The sequence below is a fragment of the Rissa tridactyla genome, chromosome 4, assembly GCF_028500815.1.
Source record: "Rissa tridactyla isolate bRisTri1 chromosome 4, bRisTri1.patW.cur.20221130, whole genome shotgun sequence".
NCBI lineage: Eukaryota > Metazoa > Chordata > Aves > Charadriiformes > Laridae > Rissa > Rissa tridactyla.
In genome coordinates, this window is record NC_071469.1 from 13,043,337 (window position 1) to 13,068,630 (window position 25,294).

General features: G+C 43.3%; 2 protein-coding genes and 1 long non-coding RNA gene across 4 annotated transcripts in view; all 3 read right to left on the reverse strand.

Annotated features, from left to right (window-relative positions):
* SWAP70 (switching B cell complex subunit SWAP70) overlaps window positions 1-4,416 on the reverse strand; it is a 42,358-nt gene extending 37,942 nt beyond the window's left edge. Inside the window, exon 1 of the mRNA XM_054200371.1 lies at window positions 4,244-4,416. Coding sequence (XP_054056346.1) covers window positions 4,244-4,342 — 99 coding nt within the window. The 5' untranslated portion in view covers window positions 4,343-4,416. The remainder of the gene's footprint in view (window positions 1-4,243) is intronic.
* A 988-nt stretch (window positions 4,417-5,404) lies between these two features.
* Window positions 5,405-10,482, reverse strand: LOC128909662 (uncharacterized). The gene is made up of 3 exons (XR_008466435.1): window positions 10,280-10,482; window positions 9,924-9,957; window positions 5,405-9,674 (listed from the first exon to the last, which is right to left on the reverse strand). It is a non-coding gene; the product is annotated as an uncharacterized LOC128909662 (long non-coding RNA).
* Window positions 10,483-14,195: 3,713 nt separating this feature from the next.
* WEE1 (WEE1 G2 checkpoint kinase) lies at window positions 14,196-25,077 on the reverse strand. Of its 2 annotated transcripts, XM_054200882.1 has the most exons (11): window positions 24,351-25,077; window positions 21,961-22,169; window positions 21,406-21,472; window positions 21,150-21,322; window positions 20,164-20,285; window positions 19,357-19,503; window positions 18,864-18,959; window positions 18,689-18,774; window positions 18,279-18,449; window positions 18,043-18,188; window positions 14,196-15,586 (listed from the first exon to the last, which is right to left on the reverse strand). In XM_054200882.1, exons 1-11 carry the CDS (start codon window positions 24,903-24,905, stop codon window positions 15,436-15,438), a joined length of 1,923 nt encoding a protein of 640 aa, XP_054056857.1. In that variant the 5' UTR covers window positions 24,906-25,077; the 3' UTR covers window positions 14,196-15,435. The 2 variants fall into 2 exon arrangements, with proteins under 2 accessions (XP_054056857.1, XP_054056858.1); XM_054200883.1 differs by lacking the exon at window positions 18,279-18,449.
* Between the last annotated feature and the right edge of the window lie 217 nt (window positions 25,078-25,294).

Consider the following 25,294-nt stretch of genomic DNA (forward strand, 5'->3'; position numbering starts at 1 on the left):
CCCTTCTCCCTTGGGTGCTCCCAGACCCCTTATCACCATCATCGACAACCTCACCCTTCCTACCCTTCCTCTTGCCTTCATTATCAGCACATCCCCTTTGGCTCCCGATCACATACTGGTGCCAGCCTGCATCTGTCCAAGGGAATTGCCTTTCTGCCCTGCGGCTCCTGACCCTTAGGAAGAGCTTCCAGTAAACACCCTCCACCTACTGCACCTTTCTTCTGCATCTTCCTTGAAACCAGCTGACAAAACCTCAAGGAGAAAGGTTAAACGGGCTGCTGATCCATTGGCACCCGCTCCTCTCAGGTGCAGTATCATGGCCCTGTCGTTTCCTAATGCCCCCCCATTTTGGTCTACAAGCTGCCTTGGTTTGCCAGCTCTTCTGGAAGAGGGGCATCCCTCCCCTCGCACCTTTCCTCATGGCTACCCTCATACAAACGCTTCTGAGCCCCGTTAATAATGTCAGAGCACAACTCTCTCATAGTGAGTCATCGTGACTAATTTCCTACCATCCTTCAATGTTGTACGAAGTCAATTGTCCGGCTGGGGTCCTGCCCACTCGTCACAGGCTCTCAACCCTTCCAGTGCCTTGCTGCATTGTTTGAGGTCTTCCTCTCTGTTGGGACCATCCCTCTTGCCCCTGATTACACCATTCTTCCTCTTCCCACCAGCAACTAACTTCCCATTTAGTAAAAGGGCAAAACAAAGATAAGAGGTATAACAATACTATAACATCCCAGATACTATTAAAGACTGGTTTACATTTTCTAAGCCTGACTAGTAACTTGGGTCACCCGCATGTTATGGGCCCAAATGAGACCATATTTTCACGAGGTGCTCACCAGCCGTGTCCTGCAGATACCATGCCAGGAATCCAAGACTTTGAAAATCCACCCCAGTGGTAGCACACAAAACAAAACAGGAACAGCCAAATAACCCCACTGCCTAAGCAGAGACAAGTCACAAAGCAATGTAAGGAAGAGCCTCCAGAGTGTAAAAACTAATTGGTATGTATTCTTCCCAAGATCCAATCATACACACATAGGACAAGGAGTATTGCTGGCTGCTAAGTGTAACTACATTTAAAACCACAGTGCTTCAAGATCCAGATGAAAAGCAGATTGAATGCTGTCACATTACAGAAACTTTTAAAATAAGTCAATTTTAAAATTGCAGATTGCAAGAAAGACGAAATTGGATTTAAATATAGGAAAGCAAGTACTTGCATGTAGCTTGTGCTCGAACCACAACACCAGCTATAACTGCATACACAAAACTTATACTTTAGTCTTTCTATAACAGTGTTTGAAAGGGCTGAAACACACTGACAAAATAATGACTGCTCATATTTAAAGGTGTAATTTCAGAACAGAATACACAAATGTTTCTGCTGATGTAGAAAAAGGGAAAGATCTGCAGCCAGTAGAATCTCTGAAGATTACTAATTAGACAAAAAAAAAAAATATTCAGTGCATACTGGAAGAGGATAATACTCAAAATTGCACAGAGGACTGATTTGACCATCTCTTCTCTCAGCAGCTCAGACCATATAAAAAAAGATACAAATGGATAAAAGACATCTCATGAAATCCTTACTATTCCAAGCAAGTCCTAGTTTTTCCTCCAAGCGTTTGCTGTTTCTCCAGACTACAAAACAGACCCAATTCACTCACCTCCATCCCTTTGCTCTAGATACATTAAAAACAATGTGTGATGCAAACCCTTCACAGTAGGGCCTCAGCTACATAACACACATTACTTTTTCCCACAGTATTTAATGAAAATTATTTATTTTTATGGGAGGTTCACAGATCAATTCTAGGTAGAGAAACTAGAAATCACTCTCTTTAACAACCAAAATGTTATACTTAGGACGTTCTGTGCAACACAATGGCAATCCCTTATACTGGATTATACAACTCAAAGATCCGTTGTCAGTAAGTTTTCTTATTGAGAAGAGTTCAGCAAGTTACAACACTACATGCTATTCTCAGAAAACAAATAGGGGTTTACCATTTATTTTTTTATAACAAGGGTTTCACTAAATTATTAAAATTATTAAACATATTTTTCTAATGCCACAGATCTCTACTAACCTGTTTATCTCCAAGCCTCATCTCTCCATTTTATAGGGGTGCTGCATCTTCCTCATGGTAATGTGGATGAGAAATACTTCATTGTGAAATACCTTCTTAGTACAACATAGCCCTAAATCAATCAGACAGGAACTTCTGTTTTGCTGTCTTGCCCACCCCTTTCTGCTGCATCAATGTGGGGCTACTGCCATAATGTACACCTTGTCTCCCCAGCAGGACTATCGGTTTGACACCACATTCATCATTTGCCACAAAAAGCCTACGGAAGAACCCTCTCTACCTCTTCCCATGTTTCCTGAAAACTAACTCTTGGTGGCCACAGGAGAAGACAGCGGCCACATTTCAGACTTGTTTCTGCATTCCCAGACCCACACTTGATACTTCCCTCCTCAGGAGCCTTTATACCACAGACAGAACTGCACAGGCCCACAAAGACCCACTTTTTTTTGATCCCTTCTCTCTCACAGATAGACAGAATGAAACATCAAAACTGTTTAGGAAGACGTTTGACAGCCAACGGGGGGACAAGTTTAATTTCCTCTCTCCTTTTTATTTTTTTACCTTTTTTAGACACAAGCATTTGTAGACATGGGACTCTAATAAGACAGCAGACCGTGACAAAACAAGTAACTGTGCTTCAGTCTGGAAATACAACTGCTGCTCTAATCCACCTACGTCAGTGCATGATCTTCGAGAAGAAGTGACGACACCTTCATCAGTGCAAGCCGTACAAGCCCACCAGCATCCTGGCTGCTTCTTTAGCCATTTAACTCACCCCAGCACCTGTGTGACCATGACAGCTTCTTCACCGGCCAGCATGCTAACACGTGCTGCAGACACACCTCCCGGGTGACTGCCCTGAGCATGCAAATCGCAGCAGCGCACACAAGGTGTGGCAGTGTGACAGGAGAACAGGATTGCTTTAAAAAGCAGGACAATAAAAAAACGCCTCTCTGCAACCTACTTCAGCTAGTCCTGCAACACTAATACTCGCTTTCGTGACGCCACCTGTACAAGACCCGGGACCCCACACAGGTTTTCAGCTTGAGCTCACAGGCAGGTCTGGCCTCTCGCCTGACTCCTGCCCCGCAGCCACTTCTGTTAGGCTGCTGCTATCTCACAGCCTGATCACCCCGAGCGAAGAAAAAGGAGAAGAGGAAGAGGCTGCTTGCAGCACTTATTACATAATGCTGAAAACAAAGTCCATTAGCTACTGACCAGACTTGGAAATAATACCACCCGCAGCACGGTCCCTTTCGCTCATGGAGTCAATCCCACAAAGGGCGCACACCTCAGCTCATCCTTGTGGCCGACACACAACTCCAGCACTCGGTACAAGGACCCACAGTCTCAAATGCCAACAGGTGTTGCGTTCCTATTCAAAATATTTATTTAGCCAGATTCCTGCTATTAGTCCCAGGCCAAGACGGTCCCATAAAGCAGGGCCAAGATGGGATCCGATTCAGCAAGCTGCCTGAGAGCTCTTTTAAGAGCACAAACATTACTTCAGCGTATAAGCTGAGGAAAGAATGGCACAGTTGGAGCCTCTTGACTAATTCTCCTGTTTATATCCAAATAAGAGAGCACTGTGGAACCTCGCTCTCCCCTTGGCAAGCTATGAATTTCACTTGGACGCAGCCAACCCCTATAGATGGGACCTTGTGGCTACCCCACAAAAGATTTTGGCCAGAAAGGGTACCAAGGACACGCGGTTGAAAGCGGACCAGAAGGACAACAAGGGTTTGTGCATCGACATCTCAGGGAGGATGAAGCGCTTGCCCGGGCAGAATGAAAATCAGCCTCCTCGGGCACAAGGCAGGGCCCATGCGAGCACCCACGGGACGGAGGCACCCAGGCGCCACAGGAACCACGGCCTCAGTGGAGGACACGCAATTCACAGCCCTCAAGCGAGCTTCGAAGAGGGGCAGCTGCATTCCCTCACCCGGCCCTAAGCGTGACCACCTCCAACAGGCCCCAGGCTGGGCACCCCCATGTCCACCTGGAGGTGGCCAGTGGGGACAGCCCAGGCCCGTGTCATGGCCCCTCACACCCACATCGCGCCCCGGCCCCACATCGCGTCCCCCGGGCTCCGCCACCCGTCTCTCCCCGCTGCCCCCGGCCGGCCCGGGCCGGGCCGCCCCACTTGCCTTGAGCTGGGACTTGGAGACCTTCCCGCTGCGGTCGAGGTCGAGAGCGGTGAAGGCGTGCCAGATGGACTTCAGCAGCTCCTCCTTGAGGCCCACCATGGCCGGCCCGCCGCCTGCTGCCGCCCCGCTCCCGCCGCCGCTCTGCCTTCGCCCGGCCGGGCCCCGCCGCCGCTGCCGCCGCGCCCGCCCCGCACCGCCCCGGGGGCGGGTGCCCGCCCTGCCCGGCTCCGCAGGCGCCGCCCCGGGAACCGGAGCCGCCACGTCCCGCCTCGGAGGCGAGGGCCGGGGCGGCCCCAGGCGCTGAGGGGAGCGGGAGCCCGGCCGAGGGGCGGCCGAGCCCGCGCCGGGCAGGGCAGGGGCGGCCCCCCGCGTGTGGCGCCGTCCCCGCAGGAGGCACCCCGCGCCTGGTTTCACAGCAGGATGCCATCACACAGGGAAAAGTAACTTTCCCCCTGGACTGTTTCAGGCCCAAGAATTTGGAAAAGTAGCTTGCAAGGAGGGCTGCGCACAGCGAGAGTGGATGAAGGGCCATCAAAAATAAGGGGGGGAAGGGCTGAAAACAACTTCAGCGCTACTTCCAGAGCGGGAGCAGTACAAAATACCATCACAAGGAAGAAGTTTCTTTGTTGGATGGGGTTTTTATGTTTGTTTTGGGGATTTTTTTTTGTGTTGAGTCCTCGTAAGTGCTGTGGGTTCAGACCAAGCACTGGTGAGAGCAGCTGCGGTGGGGGGACATGGGATGTCCCCGCGCTCCTTGTGCTTCCCAGCCCAGCCCTCCATGGTACTCCTCTGCTCACGCTGTCGTTAGACCAGAAGGGGCAAGAAGATAATGCACCCGCATATATGCTTTGAATACTTCAGCTGAGATAATTCACAGTATGCGGCTCACAATCATGTTAAGCTTTCATTTTCACAGATTTTAAGCACAAACATTAAGAGCCCAAATTCAAGACATATCACAGACAAGGTAAAAAGAAAGATTTTAAGTTTTCATCCAACTTTAGTCTTCATTCAACTGCATCATCAGAACAAAAATAGCTCTCTAAGTGCAATGGTTCTGGCAGGTGCAGCAAGATGACTGGTATGCACCAGGTGGTGCTGGTTCATTACCATCCCGGTAAGAAAGGCACTCAGACTCCAAATTACACTTAAAATGCCATTTATTAGAGCTAACACTATAACAGAGAGAACAGTGTAGATAATCTTACAGTCCTCCAGGTGCCGAGGACCCTGAGCCGTGCAGCATCAGCCAGTCCTCTGATCAAGGATCTGCACGTCACGCAGATCCTGCCCATGGAAAAGTGACATCATTTTGGTCATCCAAGCTATTACAGCATTTTCTTACAAGGAAACAACTCTATACATCATTTCTACTGCCAACCAGAAAGGATGCTCATATGAAAACCTCTTGCTGCATTTCCAGACAAAGGGCAGGCCAGACAGGGGGTGTCATCACGGTCACCAAGCGGGAGCTGGTGCAGGCCCCTCTGGTACCATCACATGGGAAATTCATCCCACGGCTGTGGGACACAGCCCCACGTGGGCCTGGAGGCCAGGCTGGACCGGCAGCACGGTGCAGCACAAGCCGAGCAGGCACAGGCCTACCTTACGTGGATCACTAATCCTCGACGTACAATGGTCTTCTGGTCAGGGTCACTACAGATGAGCAGATAGCAAAGTCCACTGTAGGAAGTACTTTTAATTCACATACGTGATAATTCAGAAAATGAGTTTTCTATATGTGGCAAGTGGGAGACTAGAATCATCCACAGATTTCTGGTAATTTTTATTTCTTAGAGTCTTCTCTAGTTTACAGGAAGCAACACAAATACTCCAGCAGTGCAGAGATGTCATCATCTCTCAGTAACACAGTGAGTAGTCCCAACACAACCTGCCTTATTCACCAGGCATATCCTAGCAGCCTTCCCCCCGCCTCATTTTTCTTAACTTTTTTCTCCATTGTTTATTCAGGACTTTGGAATCCACAAACAATTATTTATGCTCCTTTATGATGTGAACTATGCAATTAACATCAAAGATTAATTGGATTAAATTTCCCAGTGAACCTGATTTGCTAACATTATATATGTTAGTATTACCAGAAACATCTACTATCTTGAAATATATTTGAACACAACTGTTCCACTTAAGGAGACAACTTTTGTATATGCAGATAACCTAACAAACTATTTTATTTTATTTGGTAGCTGAGCAACCACAAGGTCACCAGTAAATACAGAACATCCCTATTCAGGTGCATTAAAATACAGTTAGGTTCTGTGACATGTCACTGAAGAAAAGCAATTAATATAGTTTACACATGAATCTCCTCATGGCAGGGACTTAGTTTCTGTTTTGAACAGGGTTCAGTGATTTTTGGTATCTCATTTTTATAAAAACGATAGAGTGGAAAAATGAAATTAAAACAAAATGTCCCACAAAGGAATAGTAAAACAAAAAAGAAAAAAAAAGGGCACAAAACACCTGTGTGCTTCTCTCCATTCTTTTTGCTGGCTTCTGTTATTCCCGATTTAAATGACACACTAAAATCCTTTGCCATAACAGGATTTGTTTTCCGTTAAGAATATAAATATTTCCATTCAGGTCAGTAGGTTAACAGTCCATGCTTAAATGTTTCATTAAAATTAGTAGTTTACATAAGCCTCTGCTGCTACAGCTTTTGGTAGGGAATCAAAAGGATACTTACAAGTTACACATAAAAGTAGTACATGATTTTATATAGGCATACTCATATTTAAAATGGTTTTTACAGGATTGAACTAATTGAGCAAACACAGTTAAACTGAAGTTCGTATGGAGACATAAACTTGCTGTTGAACAGCACCTTTGTTTTTTGTACTCACCCAAAATAGCTTTCACAAAGTTACAGGACTAACTGCATCCACACCCAACGTGTGAGTTATTTTAAGCAGCTCTTCTGTTTTAATGTGCTAGTCTGAATCTTTGCTTATCAAAGACTTTACATTCTAAACCTTTGAAGATAAGATTGACATGTAATCCATGGAACATTAATTAACAGTGATCACAGTTAATCATTAAGTCCTTGGTAGCACTACAGAACCTCTAAATTGCTTGCATGGTACAAAAAACTAAGTTCTGATGCAACTTACACTTTTGCTTTTCTTGACAGTTGTCAGAGATCTCGGCAACTTTACTTTAAATCTGTGCTTATTCTAACCTTGTTTGCTCACCACAGTTAAAAACACGACTGAAGGGTGGTGAGGAGATCCGGGAGGGGAGAACTGGCTCACAGTCTCAGAGAGTGACTCACACTTTCAGGAAGAAGCTTTAGTTAGACCCTGCTGAGGCTCAGCCTTAAGAGGTCAATCACTTTTCTCTTCCTCCTCCCTGCAGAAGCTTAATTAGTCCTTGTTAGCCAAATAATAAGTATTTGTCAGAAAGGCTCTAACCAGAGGAAAGATTACGCACTTAAACTGTTACTAATTTTGTTTTATGCCACTGAGTCAGTTAAACTGCCACCAAGGAAAGAATTCAGACACAGGAGCAACTCAGCCTTCTGCTCATTGTTAGCCCAGAGAAAAATCTTCCTGAACTGTCAGGATGAACGAAATCAGTCATTTTCATCCTCCACAGGAAAACTAAACTGAAGCAAACAGAAATTGAAAACCATTAAGCCAACTTTGTAGCAAATTGTGTTTCCAGTATCTGCCATTTCACAGCAGCTTCATCAAAAAATAAAACTAAAGCAAATGCCAGCGTTCATGATTGGTGTGTGAGAGTTTCTGAACAGACTTGTCCCACCATAAAACATCTTAAGGAAGGATTGGGGGACAGTGTAAAAAACAGTAAGTATATTTCACATTTTACTATAACCCAGTCCTCAAGCCATTTGAGGAATTTGGTTTTTCTATTATTAAAAAACCAAAACAAAACAAACCACTTAAAAAAGTTTTATCTCTGGCCTTATACCCATGCCTCAAACATTCTCAATGAAACTACGTAGAAATTAAGCATGAAAATTATTTTGGGTGAAATAGGAAGCAGCATTAGATGCAGCATCAGAATGGCAGCTCAGTTACTCCCACAAAAAAATAAGTTAATTTTCCATTCATTTCTAAGACTTCTAAAGCAGTCTTTAAAGTGATGCCAGCAAAGTTTTCTTTTCTTATACACGTATGCACAACACATGCATTTCTATTCAAACGTGACAAAAGAAACATAATGAAGCGGTAAAACACGGAGCACTAAGTTACCTTTCAGTTCCCCCCTGGTAACACACATCTTACTCTACACTTGCAGCTGATAAGGTTTTTCTCACCAAGTTGCAGAACTCACTGTAGAACAGAATACCACAGAGATACCTTACTTGCAGAAAGGAAGGGGAAATTAAATCCCAGGTGTGTACTGCAGTAACCACCTGATACCGTCTTTTGGGATGGAAACTGGAGAGAGACATGGTCAATGGAAAAAGCCATGTAAGCAGGGTTAGTGTAGAAGACTGTCGATCAATATTGACTCAGTGTCTACAAAACCAAAAGGAGATCAAAATCCTATTTGCTGAGGTACGGAACAAACATATGGAGAGATTCTATCCTAAATATCTTAACACCTAAGTAGCTGAGAGTGAAAAGAGGCAGGAGGAAACAGCTGCAGAGGTAGGAAGATCACCCAAGATCAGCAGCACACGAGACTACTAAATGTTAGGAATAGGAAGTATTTCTCCCCATCCCTATTCCTACAGAACACCTTGCCTAAAATACTTCCATTAGCGGTGCATTCTATTGTCTGTAAATCAATAGAAGAACAAGATCTTCTCCATCAGGATGCAGGCTGAACACAAAATCTTTTCCTGGGTATAAATGGTAATTCAGTAACAGCAGTTTTTATGTCTTATCCAGCAGTAACCCTAGGGATACATAGATCATGAATTAGAATTAGGCCAGTTATTCTGCTTTCATCTTGAGTTGGAGAAATCCATTTAGACCAGCATGATTATTCAGATGTCATGCTAAATATTGATGCTGCATATTAGAAGGGAGTCAAATGACTGGCAAAAGGAAGATCTTTGAAATCAAGTCTTCAGATTTTTCAAGACTATCCAGAATCTCAGATAATTTTTAAGCATGTACAACCTCAGCTCCCTGGGCAACATGTTAAGCAGTAATAAATTGCTTCCTGTTTAATTAGGCATAGCAATTTTCTCTCCTTGGGGCACCTCCCTTTCCCCTCCCCCAATGCCATTATACTCTGGGAAGATAGCATCTTCATCCGATTCCAACTGTTTAAACAGGAGCGGGACCTTAATTTCCTGTGTGCTGTCCTGCCCAGTCGCTGCTTCTTCCTCCTTTCTCTCTGCAGTGTTTCTTGAGACGAGAACCTACACACCAGCTCAGCAGCCTCCAACCAAGGGAGCTCGTTCACAGCTGTCTCCGATGGTTTCCACGGTTCACTGAAAGAGGGGAAGGTTCGGGCAGGGAAGAGCCCTACTTTGTACTCTTGCTGGCCATGCCTTTAGACCTGAGTCCCCAAGCACAGCTACAGCAGTGATATTCATAGGTAGCACACATGCAGAGATTTATTAAGCACACATACATGTATATACCAAACCACATATATGATGAAATCGGGAGGATGTCTTTTGCGAGCCCACAGAAACGAGGGGGGTGGTGTGGATGAGAAAATACAAGTCAACACTTACCTGAGCTACTGCCGGCAAGAATGCTCAATCAATGCTGCATAATGAGACAATGATTTCTAACAGTCAGGGTCGAGTGTCATACTAGCACACAAACACTTTAAAGACAAAAATTTAGTGTACAGTTGACTGTTTTGTCCAGCAGGTGTTGCTGGAGACTACAAAACACATTAAAGACAAGGTCAAGCTGGTCAGCTTTTGGTAAAGGGTCAAACAATGCATGGCACATTCTTTTTTCCCCCCAGTTCAAGAAGAATAGGGTGACAAAGTATACTTTTATTCATGAAGCTTTAAAATGTCTAAAGTAATGCAATCTACGAAATTGAAATCCTATTTTCAAACATACAAGTAGTGCCTACCTCCATTTCTAGGTGGAGGTAAAGCTTGTCCATAACTTCATAAAAAAGCCAAGTAGTCAGTAAGTGTTTCAGGTCGTACTAATTCAGATCCATCCCAACTAAAATAAAATGTGTTATTAGGTCTGTGTTAATCAACAGCTTGGATTCGGGACAGGGGAAGCAGGAAATCAGTGAGCCGATAGGACAAGGCCTCTGAGCAACCTGATCTAGTTGAAGACGTCCCTGCTTATTGCAGGGGGTTGGACTAGATGACCTTAAAGGTCCCTTTTAACCCAAGCTATTCTATGGAACTTGGGAAGAAAAAAATAAAACAAACCCTAGACAAATGCTGTGTAGCAATAGCTTAACATTAACAACACACAAAAAAAAAAAGAGTAACATGATATTAGTAATTCATGCCAAAAATTGCTAGGCATTTGATATGCAATCTATGGAAGCAGAACAATTTCTAGTTATGCTCCAGTTTCCAACCAGGAGGTGCTGACTTCTCTTTACAGACATATTCCTTGTCCATTTCTTGGCCTTCACGGCTATAATCGACCAGTAGTATATGCATGACTATCACCATATTGTTTTCTGGAAAAATTATTCTCCCAATAAATCCAATTTTGGTTCAACAGTAATGGCATAAATAGAATTTCATATAGTATTTGAATACCATATGTGACTCAAAATATTTTTAAAAATATAGCATTTATGATTTGATTATAATGGTTTAGCCTGAAAAACAATGACAAACAAAGGACCATCAATACAGGTTGAATACAGAAAGGTTTAATTCACAAGATGAATTATCCAAAGAGTGGTTAATCCTTGGTATCCTTGACACCTGCAATTCACATCGGAAGAGAATGCATCCACAAAGAAATCATTTAGATGGAACAATTTCAGAATATTCTTTTGGAAAGCAGCATTTGTCGGTGTTAAGTGGTGTCATGTCTTTACAGGGAACTAACTCTGTAAGAGCTTTAGGCCACCACGCCACCCACTCTTTGGGCACGAGAGGCAGCAAGACTAGGCAGGTAGTGTTGTCCAGTAACCTATCATTAGAAGATGGATTACAGACACTGAATTTATATTCAAAGACAGAAGACAATGAAGCAGACAAATATCTAGAGGAGGTGGGGATATAAAATACTTGTTTTCAGTTATTTTTAGGTTCTCTTTCTATGTATTTCTTCAAAAAGTCAGGGATTCTGTATTGGAAAATTAAGCTAGGTGCATTCACAAGAAAAATGGTTAAACATTAAATGTAGCTATTGTTTGCCACCCAACTCTAAAGCTTGCTTTTTAAACTGAGATAAAGCTTTCTTCCTAAAGTGCTGGAGCTCCTTGTGTTACACCATGCTTGGTAGAATGTCTTCAACTGACATCTCTACATTTTGCAAGAGGCTAGTAGCTTCTTCTTCCACCTGAAAAAGTGGCTTGCTTAACTACACACAAGTTTTGCCCAAGTATTGTTTTTGCAATAAATTTGTAAGCTACTGAAGTTATTTTAAGATTGTTTCTATTAAAAAAGAAGGAAAACCCTTCCATGTCAGTGAAAATAGATACCACTTCTCAGTCAACAAGATTCTGAGTCGTGACTCACTGAATGCTGTAGCATTCATGAGAAGCATTTAACGCACACTTTCCAAATGGCCTGGCCATGGTTGGGGCCAGGATTCTCAGCCTCGCCATTCGCCTCAGGAAAGCTTAGGAAAATTTGAGATAAAATTTCATCACTCTTACTGCTCCTATAAAGTACTTAAAAACCCTGAAGCTCCTTGGCACATGGCAGAAGGTTAAAACATTCAAAGCTACTTCAGTTGCATGGTTTAGGCCGGGCATCCCTTCCATAGCAGATACAAAACCTGTGACCAGCAACACAATAGAATCATGTAATCAATTAGGTCAGAAAAGGCCCTTAAGATCATCGAGCCCAACCATTAACCTAGCACTGCCAAGTCTACCATGAAACCACGTCCCTAAGCACCACATCTACACATCTTTTAAATACTTCCAGGGATGGTGACTCAACCACTTCCCTGGGCAGCCTGTTCTGGTGCTTGACAACCCTTCTGGTGAAGAAATTTTTCCTAATACCTATCCTAAACCTCCCCTGGTACAATTTGAGGCTGTTATCTCTCATCCTATCGCTTGTTACTTGGGAGCTGACCCCCACCTCACTACAAGCTCCTTTCAGGTAGTTGTAGAGAGCAATAAGGTTTCCCCTCAGCCTCCTTTTCTCCAGGCTAAACAATCCCACTTCCCTCAGCTGCTCCTCAGACCCCTCAGCAGCCTTCATTGCCCTTCTCTGGACCCACTCCAGCACCTCAATGCCTTCCCTGTAAGTAGGGGGCCCAAAACTGAACACAGTATTTGAGATGCGACCTCACCAGTGCCAAGTACAAAGGGACAACCACTTCCCTAGTCCTGCTGGACATGCTATTTCTGATACAAGCCAGGATGCTATTGGCCTTCTTGGCCACCTGGGCACGCTACCAGCTCATTTTCAGCCGGCCGTTGACCAACAGTCCCAGGTCCTTTTCTGACAGGCAGCTTTCCAGCCCTTCCCCAAGCCTGTAGCATTGCGTGGGCTCGTTGTGCCCCAAGTGCAGGACCTGGCACTTGGCCTTGTTGAACCTCATACCATTGGCCTCAGCCCATCGATCCAGCCTGTCCCTATCCCTCTTGTAAAGCCTTCCTACCCACAAGCAGATCAACACTCCTGCACATCTTGGCATCTTCTGAGGGTGCACTTGATCCCCTCGTCCAGGTTGTTGATATTAAACGGAACCAGTCACAGTACTGAGCCCCGGGGAACACCACTTGTGACCGGCCACCAAACAGATTTAACTCCGTTCACCACCACTCTTTGGGCCCAGCCATCCAGCCAGTTTTTTTAGCCAGCGAAGAGTACACTTCTACAAGCTGCTGCACAAACAAGCTGTACACAGGAATACCTGTACTGATGTTACAAGCCTCTGAAAATGAGTGATGCAAGAGCAGATAATTATCATAGGTAGATCAAATTTATTTACACTATAGGAGAAAGCCTTATTAAGTCTGTTGATCCCCCATCATCAGTTATGACTGTTTAGAAGTTTTATGACAGTTTATAAACAGTTTTATGACTGTTTAGAAGTATACTTTAAGAGAGGTCTCATTTAGCGTAGATGAGCAACAAAACCAGATGAGACATTCTAAGTTCTCTCACAAACAAGACAGGACTATCATACAAAGTAAAAACGTAAAAGGTATTCCAGCCTATCGGTTTTTACTGATGAGAACTGTATATTCAGAGAACAGTTACCTAAACCAAGCCTCTGAATTTGTCATAAACGAACAGCACTGAGACTTCTGACAAATAGAAATATTTAGCAGTGTAAAAGCTTCCCCAACAGACTAATGTATTAAGCCTTTATTAATTTTACTGTATGTCTTCTTTACACAAGGTAGAATGCATATGCATAAATATTTTGCATCCAAGCCACAGAACACACTGTTACTGTCTCAGTTCCTCCCACTATTTTCTTCCTAATTTCTAAATAAGCAGTTCTCTTCCCATTCTCAGCAATTCATGCTTTTTCCTCCTTACCTTAGATCCAGGTCTTTCTTCACATAGTTTCACCTAGTCCCCCATCTTCACAGTCGTGGCTCCACTTCAGATCTTCCAGGGGCTTCATCTTTCCACCACACGGTACCATTTCTAAAGCTGTAGAGACAGACTGCTAAAGGTACTAATGCACAGACTGTGGGGCTTCTCTCCCAGCATAACTATCAGTGAGTAGTTTTATCAGTTCATCTCTCACAAGAGGGAATCACAAGCATTACACAGGAGCAGTAAGCAGATCTAATCAGGACTTGCCACAGCGTATTCCTGACTCAATATTTTATTTCCACAACTATAGCATTAAATAAGTGTTAGACGATATTAAACAAAACTTTTAACTTTAATATTCAAATTCAACACTAGTAAGAACAAACAGAGCACAAATGGGAAACATTGTTTAAACTAAAATTAATGAAGAGACAAGCCAGTAATTAAAACAGTTCTATTTTTAGCAACATTTGTCAGCCTAGGTCCAACACCAGTAGAGGTTCTGATGGCCAAATTCTGTTCATTTTGGAACTTAAAATGGAATAGTTAAGCTTTGTCTGTTGGCATCTCAGACTGCAGTTTCAGTATAGTATACTATAAGCACAATCAAACTTATGTACATAAACAATGAAAAACAACCTGAACAGTTACACTAAACAATTATTTACAAGTACTCCAACATAAAAAAAATATACAATAGCCTCAAGAATGAACAACTGAAGAGAATATCAACATTTAGAGAACCTTATTAGAAAGAATTACAAAACATCAATAGCCAAGACATTAACAATTGCACTACACTAATACAGAGTCCAAATATTAAATTGGTGCATTATTTCACAATGCACTAGCTTTGAGAGAAAAATGCTGCCTTCACTAAAATGCAGCTTAGATTCGTTTCACGTAATTGTTTTAACAAGAAGCCTATTAACACAATAATGATTGTTTTAATGCTACAGTTTTACAGCGAGGACAACAAACTAAAAATAGCAGCAGTTCCACATGGCACTTAATTCCACAGTTTTCTAAGCTGTGGTTTATGCAATGCCTACAAAGTGCTCCCAGTTGAATATACAAATAAAATTCACAATAAAAGTCTACCTGACATCAGGTACATTGAGTGTAGGTGGCCTTAAAGCCTGTTTTTCAAAATGTATTCCCCTCTGCTCCAAAAAAATCAGTAACTATGAAAGCAAGGCCCCCTCCCTCCCTCTTAAAGATCATTAGGGATATTACTTCTTATTAAAATGCCATAACACTACAAAGCAGCACACCACTATAGTGGTTAACCCTGGGACGATGTAACATCTAACAGTGTAACTGAAAGGCTTATGGATTAGCATCCAGGATCCTCTATAGACAAGATAGAAACTGAGTCCATTCACTCAAATGGTTAATACAGCTAATCAGCCATATTGTAGAAGTAAAAACCCAGAAGCGATTCCTGTAAAACTAGTGACACTGATCAGAGACAGGACAAGAAACCAGGAACTGAGTGCTTCCTTCAACTCCTTGGGCTTCAATCCGGCAGAGATGCTATCGCCATCCTCAGTAGTTCTTTTAGACTTCACAGTTAGTATATAGTAAGACTAACTGAGCGGTTCATTTTCTTTCCAATGAGTCGAGATGGTCTATTTTGTGTTGTAGATCTAGTTGTCATTCTGTCAGTGAACAGTGCTCGCTCCTCAGCTGCGGCCTTTGCCATCTGTGCCTTCTTCAGCTCCCTGCAAGACACAGAGTCACACTTGTGCAACGGTATCGGTAACGACTTATGGGCGTATCACAGCAGGAGCATTTCAAATGAATCACAGCAGTTCAGAACTAAAGACTTTCATCAGGTTAGGTCATACTAAGACCATTATCATTTGCATCCACCTGTTCACAACCCAGAGGACAGAAGTAGGATGTTCCTTACTTGTCTTAAATGTTCTTTCTTTCGAACAACAAGGACAGGAAATGAGAAATTCACACAACTCAGTCAGAATTTGAAATCCAGCCTTTTATAAGCAGATCAACACTTCAATTACCAGAACACAGTAGGATGCTGTATGATAAATCACTGAAGAGCTACTTACTGAGGTTTGCCCAAATGAAGCATTCAGCCACAACGGAACTTCTGTGAAGTTTCACACAAACAGACACACACTTAGATGAACGTAACTGGCAACATACAACTAGGGAAGCATCCTTTTCCTTTTGCATACCCACATCAAAAGCTTATCACCACCTAAATCTTTTTTGCCTAACATGAAAATTTGAGCCCAAAACTGCAAGGCTGAGACACTGAGGGTAGCACAGGCCATTGTGCCCATGCAACGTTCCATCAACTATTCTGTTTCAGAGAATTACCAATACTCAGTTTGAGGACAAAGTTAAATAAAACTAAGGATAAAACTATGAAATAGTCTGACTAAAGATCAAAGTTATCTTTATCAAGGGTTTTCCCACACACCCTTTTTCTCCTTTCCTTAAATGTTGACATACGGCTAGCTGTAAGGATTCCCTCCGTACTCTTTTCCTTCTCCTATCCGAAACTATCACTCAAAATTTTTTCTCTACCCTAAGAACTAGTATTTGTAATCTCACTTCACATTTGGACTCCAAAACGAGATCAAATTTTACAAGCTTGCTGTATATTGGTGTGGTTGTTATTTAGTTTTAAATTACATATTTTAGTTTAATAAGCTACTCCCGTTTCTCACTTTTATCCAAAGTATTATTCATGAACACCCATTCCCTGTCTAATCTGCCCCACGTTACCCCTGTGTCAGTTCACTGCAAGAGAACACAATCAATTTTTAGTCATCTTCCCTAAAGATTAAACGTCAGTCACAAATGCACACACATGGGCACACCCACGCACCACAGTAAACTACCATTCTTCCTTAGAAGTTGAATCCTGAATTCTTCCTTCCTCTAAATAAGATGACACAGTGAAAAGCTGAGTTCCCTTACAAGGATTCCTTTCACTGATGGTAATTTATATACACAAATGCTATCTTAAATGAGTCAAATGCAGGAGTGTTAAAAAACCAAAATAAACCAGAAATACCTACCTGAATTATTTTATGGAACACTATCCCACACAACATTAAAAGTTACTGTGGATAAACATTCTTTTAAAATCATTCTTGAATTTACAGTTATTTTATAAAGACGTACCCTACTTGTTGCCAGGCCAGAATTAGTCTTCATAAAATATTAGCTTTGCCAACTTCTCCTTTCACATGATACAAAAAAACGTTGTCTTTATACAAGCAAGCAAGTTACCTCAGCAAATCTGTCCTTGAATAACCTGCACAAACTGTCAAATTATTCTTTCTGCAATCAGTGTAATTCATAAGAAGATTATAAAGATAACCATCTAAAATGGCAAGTCTGGCTACATTCAGACTGTAGCAATGGTAAGATAAGCAGATAGCAATGGAGAAAATCCAAATGAGAAGTTAACACCTCCATTCAAAATGAGCCAGTCAAAGTAATTGCTGTTCTATATTCCCTTATAAAAGCCTGCCTATTACACATAATATGTGCAAAGTTAACTGCAATGAAAGGTTCAGATGATTGCTTCTTGACTTACTCTTTCTCTGAAACTTAAGCAGAAATCAGACTTCCCTAAAGGGAATCTCTTCTTCAAAGCGTTAATTTGGAGTTGTGTGTTTGAGCAAGGGGTAGGACAAAAAGACCTCACAATACAAATGACTCTCTGGTAACCTAATAACACTACTGTGTACAAGTCAAAATTAGTCCAGAACCATTCCTGATGTGCCATTTCATTTAAGTTCAAAACAGCTCATTTAAGTCATGTTTTCCAATGTGTTTCAATGTACAGATGACCTAGGAACACACAGGTTCAAATAATACAGATGTAAGTTACACTATACATGTCACAAAAGTATGCATTATGCTTGAAACATTTCTTAAAAACTGTAATGGTTTGTATGCCTTGAATACTAACAGTGTAGTTGAGATTCCCTTAAAGCGTTCCAGAAGTTCCTTCTATGGAGAAAGCTCCTTTTAAAGTTACATGACCCACTTTGTACTCTCAGGGATGTATGTGCATACAGATTTGCGGATCTCATGCAGAAACAAGGATGGTCCTGTTTTACCATTACTCTACTATCATATGAAAACCCATTAGAAATTAAGTTATATTTAAGGACCCCAAGGAACTACTTACTTCTGCAAGAGAGAGTTTTTGAATTTTTCAGCATTCAGTTCTATCCGGAGCTGCTCTGCACTCTTTTTTGCAGCAGAGAGAAGCACTGAATGCTTGACTAGTGCCACAGCTGAAGGCCTTTTCTCTGGATCAGGATTAATCATAACCTTGGAAAAAAGAAAATAAGGCATTCTAGTTAAGGCCAGTAATACAGTGAATTACACTAATCAGTGAGCCACTGGTGCAAGAGTTCTTACTTTCAGTAAGTCTAGTAATTCTTGAGAAAGCACTTGTGGTATTCTAGGTAGTTTTCCTTGTCGAATTTCATGCCATTGGTCCCCATTAGTTGGAAGTGGTTCAGCCCCAGCAGCACACACAACAGTCAGAGCAAGAGCAAAAATATCTGCTTTTGGCAAATGAGTGTAGTTCTTGAAAATAAAGAAAAATAAGTTTACTACACATACCACACAGTGTTAAGACAGCTAAACTATTCAGCACAGAACACATCCACAATATTACATTCCCCTTCTAAGTACTACCAGTGTTCAAGGGTATACCATTTAGGTAGCTTCTCCTCCAGCGAGGAGGTGGCAGACAGCAACTCAGTACTCTAAAGAAAACAGCATGCAGACCCAACATCACTATTTTCCTTAAACAGAACAGTTACCTCTTGTAGGACTTCATTTGCAAGAAAACGGCTATCCCCTTCCTCCACTTGTGGACTTGATACTCGAGTTACATGACCAAGGTCACCTGCAAAAAGAAATGAAATTTTTTTTGGTCTTTTTCAGAAGACAAATAGACAATACAATTCTTTTGAGCACAAGTGTGCTGCTTCTCACCTATTTTAAATATGACTCTATCAGATGACCAGTCATCATCATCACCTTCTTCTGAAGTTGTAGTTGGGACTGATGTCCTAGATATGAAAATATTACCTGAAAAAGGAGCAGAATGTCTAAAAAAAAATCCAGTTTATATCCAATTTCTACTTCCTCTAGTTTCACTACAGCTTGCTTTAGCCACACAGAAGTTCTAGATGTACACATACCCAGTTCCTTGAGCGAGAAACTATAACTTGCTTGCGCTGGCCCCTCTGCTGGGATGGGAGCCAAGTGTTATGCAAGTAGAGTCAACTACACAAAAAGGACCCAAGATAAACTCAACAGTTTAAGTCTGCTAGCCAATTTTATAACTGACATCTTTGTACAGCTATTTAGAACTTCAGTGAAGAATTTACAGTTAGTAAGGTGTGGCTAACTGTTCATTTTTCTACAGCAGATTAAATTAACTGAGGAAGTTGTCAATACAGAGTAAAGCGGTTTACAAACTTACTAGGTTTGATATCCATGTGTACAAGTGACATTGAATGAATGTACTTTAAGCCTCGAGCCACCTGAAGTAACAGGTCCTTCAGTTCTGGTTCAGTAAAATAACGCATATTCCTGTAATTTTCACTTATGGCATCTGCTAAACTGCCACCTAAAGCAACATTAAAGAAAACAACTAATTATTTTACACCAAACAGTTGATAAAGTAATGACAACTTGCTTCCAAAAGTAAGTACAACTGGCTTCCAAAATTGACAGTGAACATATCCCCAAGAACTTGCTGATGATACATAAGAAGCATAAAAATCTAGTGTAGTATCCCCCTCTTTATAGCCATGTAATATAATAAAATTATTTTTCTCCTGTAGTTGCCATGCAAATTAACAGGATACCAACAGAATGGAAAAAGACCTCTCTCCCTCTTCCAAATCTCTGTCAGGGTATCAGACATAGCAAAAAGCTTCATAAATCAGGTCCACCTCCCTTTCTAAAGGAAACTCTCTGGTAATTGTCTCTATTCCAGCTTGTACTATTGTACAGAAGAAAGAACAGTTTTGCTGCTCACACATGCCTCACTGTACTTCCAATATTCTTGAAGACTTAAGACTTTGCAATTTTGTACAGTTTTTGCTTCATATATCTAATATGCCTTTGGCAGCAGCAAAGAACATCAGACATTTGAGACAGTGATGGTATGAGCTATGTCTAGGGCAATCAATTCCTAACTAGTCCTAGGGATTTGTAGAGATATCTGTATATCTTCAAAAATTTTTTGAAAGCAAGTTCAGAACGAGCGATAAACTTTACTTACCATTGCAATATTCATTCTGTATAAGCATATGATCATCTTCTGCCCATGCAGAGTAGTATCTTACTACATGAGAATGCTGTCCCAGAACTGCATGCGCATATACCTCTCTTAAAGCATTTTGCCTGTTACAGTCACAAAAAATAAGTGCACAGAAGAATATTATGAGATGAAATCAGTCCTATTTCAGCTTGATAGAAACACTTATTATAATATCGTGCCCCTCTGACAGCTCAGGTTTCTAAAATCTTCATATTCAGTTCTATGGCACCTTAAGATGTATTTGTACTTACATCCAAACAGCTAAAATAATTTACATTGTATTAAAAGACTAAGTATGTGGAACCTGAAAAAAAAAAAAAGGCTTTATTGCAGATAATTCTTGAGGGAGCTGCCACCTCCATTACGTACTTTCCAACCAGCAGCAAGCTTTGAGAAGCATCACTGAAGTTTTAGGAAAAAAATGAAGATAATGATAAGCCAGAAGTATGACCGAACTCAACATGCCTAACTTCTTGTGGGTAAGTCTGGTATGCAATTTTGAGCAACTCAAACCTGTGGAGTTTTATATTTTAACTTTTAAAACAGTGGGGAAAATGTCAAGAATCACAGGCTCATTCACAAATGCCAAAAAATACCTCAAAACTAAGTTAACAAATCTGCATGTCACTCAAGTTAACAAGGAAAAGGACCTAGTTGGGAATACTGCTTTCCTTTCATATCTCAAAGGATCATCGCTGCACAGTTTATTCATATAGTCCCTCCTGCCATTAACGCAAGTATTATTCTTACTTTCCAGATAAGAACAATCTGTTCCCACACAGAATATTGGGACAAATGTCTGCTAGTGACTTCAAAATTGTATCTGTTTCACATTTAATTCATGTATAACTATACCTTTCTCTTAAATGCCTTTTCTAGACACCAATACAGGGGAGGAAAAAGCATCAAGAGGTGACTTTTAACTTTTAATAGTAGTAAATACTCACTCATCCACTGAGCCAGCTAAAGGTTTCTTGGATCGCTTTATTGCATAAATACAGCCATCAAGCCTCTTCACACATTTAAACACAGAACCAAATTCACCAGACCCAATCTTCTCCAACTCATGAAATTCAGTTGCATACCGTGACTTCATATTACTTTCTGTTATTGTTATCCTCTGCAAAGATTAGAAAGGAAAATCCTTAGATCTGCAGATACACAAACTTCCAAACTTAGAATCAACTTCCAAAGATTAATTACCTTTGCAGGTCTGATAGTTTCATCTTCAGGCTCTCCATCACTTGCTTCCATGTCCTCTCCACAAGAGCTGAAATTCACACCAGTTACTTTTGCAGAAGTAATACGGCTTAAACAAACTTAAAACTGAAGTCTAGCAGTTGTTGATTCTTCTGAGATTCAATTCTCCCATTCTACTGAAGTTTAGTTTAACTAATTGTTAGCTACATTTATAAGCACAAACTCATAAAATAAAGACACTGTTTCTTTCTTCATGTTTCATACTAGTATTTAATGTGTTTTTCCCTCCTCAAAAAGAGACTGTGCATAGCTCATTCAGTCAGGTAAAAAGACTGTAGGACACAGCCTTGTCTATCCTCTCTGTATATTGATCAAAAGATCTAGTGCTAAATGGTTATTTCATAATATCATGCATCTCAGAGCAGATACTTTAAAACCTATATTATGCATCGCTAACAGATTTGCAAGGAAATACTTTAAAAGAAGCAATTTGTAACAAAACTTTTGCAGCTAGAAGTAGTTCTAAAGATAAGCTTAACAAAGACAGAAGTTACTCACTCATTCCAGTGTGTTCTCTTCCTCCTACGACATCTTCCTTCAGAGTTGTGAAGGAACATGGAATCAGGAGTGAAAGGATTAATGTTCACATGAGGTGTTTGTCTGATATCTTCTTCTTGCTTCTCCGATTTCCCAACATTCATAAATAGAGAGCCCCCTCGAAGTTTGACTGAGCTGGAGCCTATTCCTTGTGCTTTAGAAAGCAAACTCTACATTTATTAAAAAAACAAAACAGAAGACAGACATTTATAGCCTCAACGTTGATTTTTGATTTAGACACAGTCAGGTCATGCTTCAAAGCCATCATTACAATACTGTCTTATCAAAGTTATCATGAGTTGTTTAAATACCTGCATTTCCATCAAAAAGAGTTCCAAAGAAGCTATTAGGCTTTACACGCCACACAAAAAGTGTTAAAGGAAACACTGACTATTAAAATAATTTTTAGAAGACAGGAAAGATTATGAGAGCAGTGTTTTTCTGTCTCTTATCATGTCATCACCTAAACTTCTTGGACAATTCTTTGTCCCTGAAATGAACACAGATGAAACTCATGGACCATCCTGTTCTATATCACCATAATGTTCATGTACAAAATATGAAAGTTAGATCAGATGTAGGAAATGGCCTTTGGTGACTACAAATTTAGGTGACAAACTAAAAAAAGATAAGTAAATAAAAGATTTAATACTGATGCACAGATGCCTCTTCATGAGCCTACAAAGAATTGCTCAAGAATTGACATCACTAACGCGCTGTCAGTTCAATATCCAAGCCAGATCTTTTGCGTGGCAATCTGTCAGGCCAGGCATTTTCCAGGCACATGACGAAACCTCTACCACTTAAGTAGGGAAGTTTACACCCAAGTCTCCTACACCCTGGTGAGGATGCCAACCACTGACCTACTGGATCACAAGCAGGAGCATCGCCTTACCCTCGCAAAACCTTACAAAATAAAGAACTGACATCCCTAAAGCCTAAACCACCATAGGGAAGAAGGCTGATATGTGGGAACCTCAACTGCACTCCCCAAATCTGGACTAGATGAAGACCTATAAATCGCTGGGCATCTCAACACACATTTCAGTACTTCCACTGGATACCATAACTGATTCTTCCAGATTTCAAGGGTAACCTCTCCAAGATAATTCATGTGGAATTTGGACACCTAATTTAAGAATCCCACTCAACCACAGTGTTAAGACCTTGTTTTAGTGTCACAATCCACAAGCCTCTTCCATTTCTGAAGCACCTGCTCCTGATTCAGCACAAGATCATCACCAATTTTATTATTTCCCAACAGGTACCACTGATTTCTACCAATGAAACCTCATTTGAGGCAGAAGGTGTAGAAAAACCAATTAACAAGGTTGCCTTCCTCGCACCTTTAAGTCAGTTGCTTTCAATCTATAGTCTATAGACCCCTGGGAGATTATCCCTGGGGATTATCCCTGGATTACTTCTAAAGGGCAATATGAAAAGTAATGAGGAAAACAAGCCTATTATCACTAGACTTAAATTCACTATATGGTGTTTTACATAAGCGTCGAGTTCAAGACTTGAAATGCCTTCCAAAAAGTCTGTTATTGACAGACTTAAGAGCCACCTATCCCTCAAACAGCCTTTTACATTGGGCGCAGGAGTCAGTGCAGACCCGCACTTGCGCTGGCGTGTGGTACAATGGTAGTACTCCAGGCATCCCCGTGCACTGACAGACGCGCAGGAGCCGATTCCAGTTCAAGCTTTAACTTTCTGGTTATAAAGGTACAAACGCTCACACGACAGCAACATATTTTATTTTAATATTCCACTTTTACCCTTTTCTAAAATCTTTTCCACAGAGCATAGAGAAAGCAGGGTACTCATATATTTATTTATAAATACATTTTTACATCTATGATTTTTATAGATAAGCGTATACGTCCGAGGGGATTGTTCCACGCCCGCAGTCACGCTACGGGACAAGACACACGATCGGGAGGTTTCGGGGGCGGACGGTGCTCCTTCCGCTCCGCCGTTAGCGGCAGCCCTGGCGGCGGGGCGAACCGAGAGGCCCCGCGGCCGGGCTGAGGGCGAGGCGCCGCCCCCTCGCCCTTTAACGCCGCACCCGCCCCGCCGGGCCCACCGGCGGGCGAGCGGCCGGCCGTGCCGCGGGTTACATAACCGTAACGGACGGGCTGTGGGCAGGTCCCCGGGGCAGACGCCAACTTGCCGTTACGGGCGGGCGATGGCCCCGCCGCCGGCCCCCAACCCCCACGCTTCAACCGCCGAGCGCGGACCCCCACCCCAGCCCGCCGGGGGCGGGCCGGCCGCCGAGCCCTGCCCGGCCCAACATACCCCCTCCCTCCGCCCTCAGCCCGGTCAGGGGGGCCCCGGGGCGGGTGTCTCACCTTGGGGGTGTGCGGCGTGTCGAAGAGGCGCAGCTTGCGGAAGGTCTTGTGAGGCGGGGTGCCGGGGTAGTCGGGCAGCGGCGAGCTGGGCTCCTCGCTCCGCACCCGGTAACCGCTAGCCGCCGGGTGGGGCGGGGAGCGCCCGCAGTAGCGGCGGCCCTTGTGAGGGGGCGGCGGCGAAGGCGAGCCGGCCATGAAATAGGCTCCGGGCGACTTCACCGGAGAGGAGCCGAACCCCTCCTCCTCCCACGAGTCCCCCTCGTCCGGCAGCGGCGCCGCCGCTGGCTCCATCTCCTCCTCCTCTTCCTCCAGCAGGGGTGGGTCGCCCCGCGCCGGGGTGCGAGCCGCCGAGAGCGGCGAGTCCGCCTCCTGGAAGGCCGAGTCCTCGCCGGTGCTGTTGCCGCTGCTGCCGCCTTCCTCCTCCTCGTCCTCCTCCTCCTCCTCGCAGTCACTGTGGCCGCTCAGGAACAGCAGCTTCTGACGGATCGGGGCGGCCGCCCGCCGGGCCGAGACCCGCCGCGGCGGCGCCGCCTGCTGCAAACTCAGAAAGCTCATGGCGGCTCAGCTGCGAGCCCCGCTGACGGCCGAGCCCGGCCGCGCCCGCTGTCGCTGTGCCTGCGCGGCACCCCTGGGTGCGGCGGCGGCGGCTCCGCACGGCGCTACCCCCGGGCACAGCTCGCCTCGCGCTGTTCGGACTCCGCGGCTTTCCCGCGACCGTTAGTCACGTGGCGCGCACGCCAGCCAATCACGCCCGCCCCCTGGGTTTGAAAACACGGAGGGTGGGGGCGGGACTACGCACGGACGCGTCACGGGGCGCTTTGGCGCGAACGCCGCGAGCGGAGGGGGCGGGGCGGGGGCGAGGTCGGGCACACAGACGTGTCCGCCGGTGAGGCGCGGGCCAGGCGCCATCTTGGCCCAGGGGCCGGGCCCGTCCCGCCCGGCCG

Coding starts and splice junctions, on each gene's coding strand:
- WEE1 (XM_054200882.1), bottom strand. CDS start 24,905: ATGAGCTTTCTGAGTTTGCAGCAGGCGGCGCCGCCGCGGCGGGTCTCG. Junction 20,286..21,149: donor TTAGCTGGCTCAGTGGATGA/GTGAGTATTTAC, acceptor TGACTGTAACAG/GCAAAATGCTTTAAGAGAGG. Junction 18,960..19,356: donor ACACATGGATATCAAACCTA/GTAAGTTTGTAA, acceptor CTCCTTTTTCAG/GTAATATTTTCATATCTAGG.